We start from the raw sequence: 12,321 nt of genomic DNA, 5'->3' as shown, positions 1-12,321 counted from the left end.
ACATTCTCCAGGTAGACTGCAAGCCTCAGTAAATTTGAAAGATTTCAGAATCACAATCAAGTATGTTTTATGACCGAGATGGAGTGAAATTTGAAATCGGGAACAGAAAGAAAATTAGGAAACTCTCAAATGGGAAGTTAAACAATATACTCCTAAATAACTAGTAAGTCATATAAGAATCACTAAGAAAATTTGAAAATACTTTCAGCTAAATGAAAAGGGAAACACAGCATACAAAACTTATAGGAAACAGTGAAAGCAGTACTTAGAGGGAAGTTTATAGCTGTAAACACCAATATAAAAGAAGAGGAAAGACTCAAATTAGTATCCTAACATTCCACCTTAAGACACTCAAAAAAGAAGAGCAAACTAAACACAAAGCAACCAGAAGGAATGAATTAATAAACATTATAGCATAAATTAATGAACTAGGAAATGGAAAAGACAATAGAGAAAATCAACAAAAGCAAAAGTTCAAAATTAATAAACCTTTAGCTAGATTGACCAAGAGAAAAAGAGAGAAGACTCAAATTATTAAAACCAGGAGTAAAGAGAGGACATCACAACAACCTTATACATACATAAAAATTTAAAAGGAGGGGCAGCACCTGTGGCTCAATGAGTAGCGTGCTGGCCCCATACTGCAACAAAAAAATAGCTGGGCGTTGTAGTGAGTGCCTGTAGTAGCTACTCAGGAGGCTGAGGCAAGAGAATCACCTAAGCCCAGGAGTTGGAGGTTGCTATGAGCTGTGTGATGCCATGGCACTCTACTGAGAGTGATAGAGTGAGACTCTGTCTCTAAAAAAAATAATAATAATAAATAAAAGGGAAAAAGAAAAAAGAATTTAAAAGGTTTGGGCATAGTGCATCACGCCTGTAATCCTAGCACTCTGGGAGGCTGAGACAAGAGGATCACTTGAAATCAGGAGTTCCAGACCAGCCTAAGCAAAAGTGAGACCCCGTCTCTACTAAAAATAGCAAAACTAGCCAGGCCTTGTAGCAGATGTCTGTGGTACTAGTTACTTAGGAGGCTGAGGCAAGAAGATCACTTGACCCTAGGAGTTTGAGGTTGCTGTGAGCTATGATGCCCTGGCACTCTAGCCTGGGCAACAAAGTGAGACTCTGTCTCTAAAAAAAGAAAAAGAATTAAAAAAGAATACTATAGACAACTGATTATCAATATATTAGATAATTTTGATGAAATGGACAAATTTCTAGAAAAATACAAATTGTTCAATCTGACTCAAGAAGCAAAATAGATCTGGGTAGACCTGTCAACTAAAAGGAATTAGTAACATGGAGTTTGACAATTAAGTTCATAAGCTCATCCTAGAAAAAGTGCTGCATACCTCATTGCTGAATATCACTACAGTCACCTTCAAAGTACTCCCCTTGGGAATTTATATCCATCAACATTAGCGCCTATCTACCCTTCAAAGCAATTTTGGAACTCTTTTTCTGGAATGACCATCAGAGCTGTCATAATATGTAGTTTTACCCTCAATGTCCTGAGTGTCATCAACATGTCTTCCTTTCAATATTTCCTTTATCTTTGGGTAAAGAAAAGAGTCATTGGGGGCCAGATCAGGTGAGTAGGGAGGCTGTTGCAATACAGTTATTTGTTTACTAGCTAAATCTCTCTTATGGACAGTGCCATGGGAACTGGTGCATTGTTGTGATGCAAGAGCCATGAGTTGGTGAAAAGTTCAGGTTGTTTTCATTTTTTTCATGCAGCCTTACAAATAATAAAATTTATTAACTGTCTGGTTGGTATAAATTCATAATGAATAATTCCTCTGATACCACTGGAGTTTAACAACATTGTTTTAACTCTTGATTTAGACTGACAGAACTTTATTGGTGGTGGAGAATTGGCTGATGTTCATTGTGCACTTTGACACTTTGTTTCAGGGTGATATTGGTACAACCATGTTAAACCACCAATGATAACAAAGCCCAAACATTGTCTTATCTCTCCGAAAGGTCTTGGCAACCTTTGGCTCTCCTTTGCTTTGGTTCATTGGTGAGCTCCTTCAGGACCATTTTTGCACACACCCTTCTCATGCCAAGATTTTCAGTTAAGATTTTCCTGTTTTTCTATTGATATTTACTTGGTCTGCTGTGGTTATCACGGTCAGCCAACAAATTTGACAAACAATTTGATAGATTTTTGCTGTGTTTTTGTCACTTATGCTTATTACTGATTTCCCTGACTTCTCTTCATCAGTGACGCTTTTTCTCCCCTCAGAAAAACATTTAATTGTTGTGCACACTGTCATTTTCTTCATAGTGTTATCCCCATAAACTTGAACTAACATGTCCCTAGTTTCATGTCCAAGTGAAATCTTACCAAGTTTAACAAGAAATTTAGACCCAGAAGTGTTATTTAAACTAATAGTTGAAGGGGACAGGTGGCAAGCCATGCAGATAGTTGTGGAGGAGGGCTGGTATGTTTAAGGAAGACAAGGACAGCTGGAGAATGAGAGAAAGTGAGAGTGGTTTGTGGATAAGATCAAAAAGACGTAGGGACAGATGGTAAGGATTTCAGCTTTTCTCTAAATAAAGTAGAAAGCCATCAGAAGGTTCAGAGCAAGAAAGTTGATGTGATCTGACTTTGTTTTAGGATCACTTTGGTTTTAAAAGGGAAAAAGAGGGAAGAAGGGAGTCTGCGTGAGAGATATTGGTGGCTGAGGCCAGGGTGGTAGTCGAGGTGGTGGTGAGAAATTTTTGAAATCTGCATACATTTTGAAAGGAAAGCTGATTATATTTGGCATGGATTGTTACAAGGTATAAAAGGAAGGGAGGAAGGAAAGAGGGAAAGAATGGTAACTCTTAAGTGATAACTCTAAAATTTTTGGCCTATGTCAAATGATGAATTCTCTTTACCTTTCATTGATACTAATTAATGTTTTTATCTAAGTGAGATGAAAAAGATTGAGTAATTAAGTCCAGAAGTGAAAAAGACAGGTATTTGCTTTAAGTTTGAAATTTTTTTAATTCCTTAGAAAGATGCCATCAGCTAAATCCAGATTCTGTAGGATGAAAAAGTTCTTCAACAGATACATTGTAAGGAAAAAAAAAGTGAACTTGATATATTAAAAGACTTAAGATATATATTAATAAAATGCAATTTTTAGATCCTGTTTGGATCCTGATTTAAGAAAACTGTAAAAAAAGAAAAATTATGAGATAATCAAAAAATGTAGGTATTGACTCATTTGATAATAGAAATTATTGTGAACCTGAGAGGTTATGATATTGGTAGAGCAGTTGGCTTTTTAAAAAAGAGTCCTTATTTTTGATGGGTTATGATAATATTTATGATAGTATTATCATTATTATTTGAGACTTCACTTTGTTGCCCTCAATAGAGTGCCATGGTATAATAGTTTACAGCAACCTTAAGTTCTTGGGCTTGAGCAATTCTGTTGCCTCAGCCTCCCGAATAGCTGGGACTACAGGTGCCTGCCACAATGCCTGGCTATTTTTTGATTGTAGTTGTCATTTTTGTTTGGCAGGCCCAGGCTGGTTTTGAATCTGCCAACTCCAATGTATATGGCTGGTGCCCTAGCTGCTGAAGTGCAGGCACCGAGCCATTAATATTTATGAGTAAAATATGACATCTAGGATTTGCTTTATCATAATCTGGCAGTGGGATGAAAGATAATCATAAATTGATGATTGTTGTTCATTTTAATATTCTCTCTACTTTTATGCATATTAGAAATTTTACATAATAAAGTTTAAATATATACATACATCAGTACAGTGTCACCACAAAAAATGAAACATTGATAAACTTAGTTGCCTTAAGAAAGGGGTGGCTGGGAGAACAAATAAGAGAGAGAGCCTTCCTTGCCTTCCCTTTCATATCTTTGAAATGTCAAATCATTGAAATGTACTAATGAATACAGTGAATATTTTAAAACTTCCCTGGCAGATGTGTTGAAGGAGCAGCTTATACTGAAAATGAGTCCTGGGACAAGCTACTGGTTACATTCTCCTTGAGTAAGCCCTATTCTGATCTCCTGCTCATTGCCTCGTGACTTGTTATTCTGAGGCAATGTTTAATTCAGCTGCATATAAACCAAAATTAGAATGACTCAGAGAATAGTATCCCTAGGCGTTAGAGTTTATAGCATTACGAAGCAAACTTTTCCCTGCAAGTTTTATCGGATCATCTCAAAAACAGTGCCTTACATTGCAAGAAATCATAAACTGCTATTAACCTCTGATTTATGGTGGAGGCCTATTTTCCTAACCTAACTGATAGATCTATATCCTGGTGAGTGGGTTACATTTCAAAGTATAACTGCTGTGTATGTTGTGAGAGTAACTTTTTTTCTTTTTTATTAAATGATATCTGTGTACATTAATACAAACATGGGGTACAGTGTGGTGTATTCATATACAATTTGAAATATTTTCATCAAACTGGTTAACATAGACTTTGTGTCATTTACTTAGTTATTGTGTTAAAACATTTATACTCTAGTTCTAGAAAAATTCACTTGTATCCTTGTTAGAGTAACTTTTATTAATGAAATAGATACATCATATCTTACCTGAACTGCTAACTTTATTTTATTGTATATAAAGTATCATACCATTCAGCCTAGCTCAATCAACTTTTCAGTGTACTTTTTATAATAAATCATGAAAAAAAAGGAATTTAGTTTTTGCTCATTCCTCTAATTCAAGCTCCAACATTCTCCCAATGACACACAAAAACATGAAACAACAATGAACACCACTCAGCAAGGCACCATCACATATTGACACAAATACAACTGTGGGACACTGATACACCAAGGTTATGCAACCTTACCAAGTTGTTTGTACAGTGCTGCCAGTGTAAGCACAGAGTGGCAAGTTCACAAACTTAATTGTCACACCTTGTATCTGTCAATAGATTGAAGATTTCAGTGCCACAAAACACCATAAAAATGTCAGAAACATTCTTGGGATAAAATGTTTTTAAAAGTTTATGAGAAGAAAAATATAAACAAATTCAAAATATACCCAACCTAGGAAAAATAGTTGGAACACCTATGTTAGGAAAAAGGCTATTTCCTTAATATTTATTAAAATGTCAATAACAGAAAGAAAAAAGTTTAGTGTTGAGCAAAATATATATGTGTGTGTGTGTGTGTGTGTGTATGTGTGAATATGTGTGTGTGTGTGTGTGTAAACAGAAAGACTAGCAATTCAATAGAAATCTGTGAAGGATGTAACCAGTTTGTAGGAAAAAAACACAGATGGCTTATAAATATATAAAATGACTTTCAACCTTACTCATAATAAAAAACTACAAATTAAACTACAAAGTGGGGCAAAGATCAAGAACTTTGATTAAAGCCTGTGTTTGCAAGGGCATAGGGAAACAGTATTGATTGGTATATAAACTGTAGAATTTTGGGCCAGGCGTCTTAGCACTCTGGAGGCTAAGGCCAGTGGATTGCCTGAGCTCACAGAGTTGAGACCAGCCTGAACCAGAGAGAGACCTCATATCTAAAAATATTGGGGCAGGTACCTGTAGTTCTAGCTACTTGGGAGACTGAGGCAAGAGAATTGCTTGAGTCCAAAAGTTTGAGGTTGCTATGAGCTATGATGCCACAGCTACCAAGGGCAACAAAGTGAGACTCTTGTCTTCAAAAAATAAAATAATAAAAATAAATAAACTGTAGAATTTCTTTACAGAGTAATTTGATGACGATTAGAAAAATTTATAATACATGAAATACTGAGAGTGCAGTATAATGTTATTTGCAGTTTATTCTGAAATGCATAAAAAATAACATGAATAGGGCAGCGCCTGTGGCTCAAAGGAGTAGGACGCTGGCCCCGTATGCCGTAAGTGGTGGCTTCAAACCCAGCCCTGGCCAAAAACTACAAAAAGAAAATAATAATAATAACATGAATAGATAGGTGATGAAAAAAACATAGTAAATTGTTAATGATAGAGTCTAGATGGTGAATATACAGACGTTCTCTAAAATTCTTTCATTTTTCATGTTTAAAATGTCCATAATGTTGGAAAAATGATAATGCATAAGTATTTCAGCAATTCTAAGAATTTTCCCTGATGTACTGGCACATGTGTACAAAGATCTATATATACAGATATTCATTGAAACATTGTTTGTAGTGATGAAAGATTAGATACAACCTAAATATCTTTCAATACGGTACTGGTTATGTGAGTAGCTATTCAGTGGAATGCTGTATAGCCCTTGAAAATGAAACACATATAGTTGAAATTATATCCAAGGTATGTATGAAAAAAGCAAGGTCCATTGCAACATACAGTACTACTCTTTGTGTAATATATGGATATGCATAACATATCTATGAAAGGAAACAGGAAACTGGTAAGACTGGTTTACTACAGAGAAAAGATTTAGCATGGGTGGGGGTGATGTTGTTCTGGGTAGGAGGAAGACTCACTGTATACCCTTTGGTACAGTTTGAACTTTTTCATGAAAATAATATTACCAAGTGTTGACTTACAAAGAACATGTTTGTTATTGAACTAGAATGTTATCCAGGACATTTACAGTGGAGTTCATGTCAAAGCTAACATGAAGAAACACTTGACAACCGTTTTATACCATGCTTCTAAGAATGTGAGAGGACTGTTTCCATTCCCAAGCCCTTTTAAAGAAGCTTTTTTTTTTTTTTTACCTACATTTAATGGCTGTAGATATGCCCAATCCCCAGCAAACTGGGAATTCTCAGCTTTTTCTGACTATACACAACTATGTAGCCAGTACATGTTAAACCAGCATAATTGTGAAAAATGTGGTTATACTTTTTGCTTAAATATAATACCTTCCCCCAGGAAAACATAAGAAGTTTAAAAGTTTAGTCTCTATTGTTAACGTGATCTTCACTTTTTCTTCCTCTTTGTTTATAGATTGGAAAAGAAAAGCAATCCTACTGATTTTTCAATTTTAAAATAATTTCCTAAGTTGATTAAATCAAGTAGTCCAAGCAAAGTCTTTAGATAATGTACACAGTAATATCTGTTGTTTCAAAAGAGATGTTTTAAAAGTTAATTATTTAGTAAATTTTACATGTATTAAAAGTTTTAGTGCTTAAGATTTAATAATTCTGTGTAAAATTTTGTGAAATGCATCCTGCCATTTCTTCTTTATTTAATATGGTTTTGCTTTTTAATATAACTTCTAATATAAAAGTTAGCACCTGTGCATTGTAGAATATTGTAAAATTGCCAAGATGTCCAAAAAAGGAAAAGATAAAGCTATTGTGAACTTCATTGCCAAAAATAACTACTACTAGCATCCTCTTGGTATATATTTTTCTAGGTCTGTTGCAGGGGTTGGCGTTAACAAAAATGTATCATACAGTACATATTAGGAGGAGTGAAATATAAGTCAGTTAAGTCCTGGTTCCACTATTTGTTTGTTACATGACTATAGGCAAATATTTATCCTCTGTAAGCCCCATGAAGAAAGTAGAGGGTTCTTGTTGTAAAAGTTAAATGGCTAATTCAGGCAAAACACCTCTATGTATAAGCTATAACTATCTTTGTGTAACTTACATTTAGAATACTTACCATTTTTACTCAAAAAATGTAGTTCTAGGTCTGCCTTAAAAATCATAATTTTATATACTTTTTTCTTGTTTAGTGATTGGATTCCTTCCAACTCTTCTTTGAAATGTATTTCTCATGTGCCCAAATTTGTACATATAGACACATTATAAATGAGTTACTATAGAATTAGGAGTCAGAGATTATCTATGAAAATCTATAAGTAACAGTTGAAATTCTTCCATGTTAAAATATACTCATATCTCATTTAGTTGGAGACTAGCTTAGAAGTGATTTGTGATCTTGTTTTTATGGTTAAGAAAGCAAAGTGTAACTTTCATCGTTCCTAAGCAGGAGTTAGATTACCACTTAGTCACTATGGCTATGTATAAAGCTTATAGAGATAATTGATCAGTTCTCTATCTTTATTCCCTTTTCCTTAGGACTCCATATCATCCACAGCCTAGATGAGGTCAATTTCATACAGAACCTTGTGTTTTATATTGAAGCAGCATATAAAACTGCTGTAAGTACTCATTTTGGAATGGATTTTAAACATACCATTTTTTTTTCAGATTAATATGGTGGTACGAATGTTTAGGTTACACTGTTTTCATTTCTAAGCTAAAATTCAAGTTGTAGTTGAGCCCTTCACACAGGGGCCTGCTGAACACCCTCACATTGTGCATATTAGGTAAGATGCTGCCAATCATGCTTCCCTCTTCCCCTTTTCTCCTCTTCCCTTCAGTAGAATATACTTGTGTTTTTCTTTCATGTGGGCATGTAGTTGTTTATATATTGGTTTCATATTATTATTGAGTACATTGGATATTTGTTTTTCCATTCTCATGGTACTTTACTAAGAAGAATGTGTTTCAACTACATGGAGGTAAACACAAAAGATATAGTTTCCATCTTTTCTTATGGCTGAGTAGTACTCCATGGATACATGTACCACAGTTTGTTAATCCATTCATGGGTTGATGGGCACTTGGGTTGATTCCATGTCTTGGCAATTGTGAACTGAGCTGCAAAAGTCCTTGTAGTAAAATGTTTTTCCTTCTGAGTAGATAACTTGTAATGGGATTTAGGGATCAAGTGTGAGGTCTACTTATAGTTCTTTGAAAATTCTCCATACTTCTTTTTTTTTTTTTCTTTTTAGAGACAGAGTCTCACTTTATCACCCTCAGTAGAGTGCTCTGGCATCACAGCTCATAGCAACCTCCAACTCCTGGGCTTAGGTGATTCTCTTGCCTCAGCCTCCCTAGTAGCTGGGACTACAGGCACCCATCACAATGCTCGGCTATTTTTTGTTGCGGTTTGGCTGGGGCCAGGTTCGAGCCTGCACCTTCGGTATATGGGGCTGGCGCCCTACCCACTGAGCCACTGGTGCTGCCCAAGAATTCTCCATACTTCTTTTCATAAAAGTTGTATTAGTTTGCAATCCCACCAGCACTGCAAAAGTGTTCCGTTCTCTCCTCTTTCACACCAGCATCTGCAGATTTGGGATTTTGTCATGTGGGCTAATCTCATTATGGATAGGTGACATCTCAGAGTGATTTTCATTTGCATTTCTCTGATGATTAGGGATGATGAGCATTTTCGCATGTGTTTGTTGGTCATTTGTTTGTCATCTTTAGATAAGTTTCTATTAAAGTCTCTTGCCCACTTATAAATGGGATTGTTTGCTCTTGTTGATTAATTTGAGTTCTCTGTAGACTCTAGTTATCAGCCCTTTGTCAGATTTATAGCATGCAAATATCTTCTCTTATTCTGAAAGTTGTCTGCCTGCTTTAGTTGCTCTCCCCTAACTGTGCAGAAACTTTTTAGCTTGAACATGTCCCATTCATTTACTTTTGGTGTTGTCTGCAATTGCCAGGGGGTCTTCTTCATAAAATCTTTTCCCCCAGACCAGTTTTGTCCAGAGTTTTGCCCATACTTTCTTCTAGAGTTTTTATGGTTTCATGTCTTAAATTTAAATCTTTTATCCAGTGGGAGTCAATTTTTGTCAGTGGTGAGAGGAATGGGTCTAGTTTCAGTCTTCTGCATGTCACTAACCAGTTCTCCCAGCACCATTTATTAAATAGGGATTCTTTTCTCCCTTGTCAAAGATCAGATGGTGATATGTGGCTGGGTTCATCTGTAGGTTCTCTATTCTATTCCATAGATCTATATCTGTATTTTTGTACCAGACCTTGCTGCTTTGATCACTATAGGCTTGTAGTATAACCTGTAGTCTGAAATATGATGCCTTCATTTTTGTTTCTTAACACTGTTTGGCTATTCAAGGTTTTTTTAGGTTTCATCTGAAACAAAGTACTATTTTCTCAAGTTCTTCAAAATATAATGGTGTTTTAATGGGGATTGCATTATATACGTAGATTGCTTTGGGTAGTATGGACATTTTAAAATGTTGATTTTTTTCCCAGCCCTGAGTATACTGGGCAAGCCAGTCCTTTTCCTAACTCTGCCTCTCATGGTGAATCACCCTTAAAGATATCTGGCAGAAATTGTCTTTACTCCCTTTCTTTACTATAATCTGTCATCTTTCATTTTTGCCTTTTCACCAAGGGGATTACAGAGACAAGATGATCAACATCCTTTTCAAACCTTATGATATTTCATGGTTTTTATTTGGGGCTAAATCATTATCTTATTCTAATGGTTAGAAGTCTTAAACATGATTAGGATAGCTAGGGAGTATTGTGGGTCATTTAGCTACTTAGAAAGAAAATTTAGTCATGAGTTTAATATTATCTGTATACATTAATTCATTACTTACTATATTAATAGATTGCTTTTCTTTACAATGACCATATGAAGTAGGTTTATGTTAAATCACAATATATTTAACATATTCTCTATAAAATAATTTAAGTTAGATGCTATATCAGAATGCATTTTTTTCTTTAGGCTAACATCATTTTTTAGTCATTAGTCTAAAGTCATTAGTCCATCAACAACTAAATGGATAAACAAATTGCAGTATATCCAGAAAATGATATACTACTCATAATTAAAAAGGGCTGAGCTATTGACCCATGTATCAACATGGATGAATTCCAAAGGCATTATGCTTAGGGAAAGAAGCCACTTTTTCTGATTATTGGCTGAATTTTCTTGCTCCTTTGCATACCCATTAATTTTTTATTGGATGCTAGACAACATGAACCTTACCTTGTTGCATCCTGCTTTTTTTTTCTTCTTATATATATGCTCAAGTTTTTTGCCGGGATCCAGTTAAGCTAGTTGAAAACAGTTTGATCCTTTCTTTGTTTTAAGATGCATTATGTGGGTCCAGAGTCAAGTCTGGTCTAGGGCTAAATATTCCCACTAGTTAGGCAAGAACCTACTGAATACTGCACTTGATGTTCCCAGAATTATGAGGTTTTCTAGTCTTGCTGGTTGGGACAGGCACTATTTCTAGTCTTGTGAAAGCACCAGGTATTTTCCCTTCTAATTCCTATAGGTGTTTTTTCCCCAGCCTCAGGTAATTTTCTCACATACATACAACAGATCATTATTCTGCTAAATACTTGAGCAGGACCCTCTGTAGATTTTTGGGGTTCTCTGTGTAGCTCTTTCTTCCCCATTAATGTGTCCTGCAAATTATAGGTAGCTTGGTGCCTCTGTACTCTCAGCTCCATTTCCTCAACTCAAGGAGTCTTCCAGGCTCTCCCTGAGTTTCCTCTCCCTGAACTATGGCCTAGAATCTCTTAAAACTATAATCTGGGGACAGTACTAGCCCTCATACTATTTGTTTCCTCTTCTCATGGGTCACTGTCCTTTACTACATGACATTCATTTTCACTGTATTGAAAATTATTATGCCATCAATAGTTTTTTGGTTGTTTGAAATGAGAGGGCAAACCTGGAACCTATTACTCCATATTCTGCCAAAAGCATATTTGTTGACTAATTATTTTGACTTATGATACCATAGGTCAACTGTGATACAGTGTAGAAGTCAGACTTCTTTAGCCTCTCCATTGTGTCCAATAGTTGTAGCAGTAGAATTAATTATGTTTATTCATTCTCATATGCTAGTCTTTGCTGCCCAAACTAGGATGAAGCTGGATTTGAGAGTAGGTAAAGCCAGCCATAGGTTAAACATGGGTGACCTTTGTGAAAGTTCACTTTAAGTCACAGAGATTTGACATGAAAAGTAATTAAAGTAATTAAAAATACATGTGCAAGAGGAAGGATAGCAAGATGGTGGGCAAGTAACAGCTTCTTTGGAACTGGGTGCAATGTGGGGAGAGAAGACTCCAGGCATCTCTGGCTTGGGTGCTCTGCCCACAAACATCCCTTTGCAGACACAGGGAAGCAGTGAGAGACTTCTGGACCCCAAGAGGAGGACAAAAGCAGTGGAGAAGTGGCAAGTGGTTGCATTTGTTCTGTCTAAGGCCGTGGCTGCCACAGCTGTAACTACAACAGCAGCGAGATTGCAAACAGAGAAGGCCTTCCCTGTGGGTTGTTTTGTTTTTTTGACTGGGGCACTTGGTTGAACTACTTTGGGAAAACTTGGGAGGGAGTGCGAATGACTTTAAGCATTGTCTAGGGCCCCAAACTGAGCCGCTGAGCCAGAATGGAGGTAATATTGTTTGGCTTTGGCATACACACAGAGCCATTGTGCGAGAACTGCCCCTGCAGGCTCTGCCCTCAGGGTCACAGAGTCAGGCTCTGTCTGGGAGACCCTGGGCAAGTGATCTAGTGACTGAGCAGTGCCAAAGGCCAGGACTGAGACACCAGGGAAGAGTGGATAT

The 12,321-nt window shown here is 36.2% G+C and overlaps 1 protein-coding gene across 3 annotated transcripts in view; it reads left to right on the top strand.

Moving 5' to 3' along the window:
- Window positions 1–12,321, top strand: part of PHKA1 (phosphorylase kinase regulatory subunit alpha 1) — a 404,208-nt gene that overhangs the window by 20,519 nt on the left and 371,368 nt on the right. For all 3 annotated transcript variants that reach the window (XM_003803354.3, XM_003803353.3, XM_012813746.2), the window contains exon 5: window positions 7,999–8,081. In XM_003803354.3, coding sequence (XP_003803402.1) covers window positions 7,999–8,081 — 83 coding nt within the window. The remainder of the gene's footprint in view (window positions 1–7,998; window positions 8,082–12,321) is intronic.

The sequence above is a fragment of the Otolemur garnettii genome, unplaced genomic scaffold (assembly GCF_000181295.1).
Source record: "Otolemur garnettii isolate 467f Iridium unplaced genomic scaffold, OtoGar3 scaffold00295, whole genome shotgun sequence".
Lineage (NCBI taxonomy): Eukaryota > Metazoa > Chordata > Mammalia > Primates > Galagidae > Otolemur > Otolemur garnettii.
The sequence above is the reverse complement of the archived record's forward strand: the minus strand, read 5'-3'. Positions and strand labels throughout refer to the sequence as shown.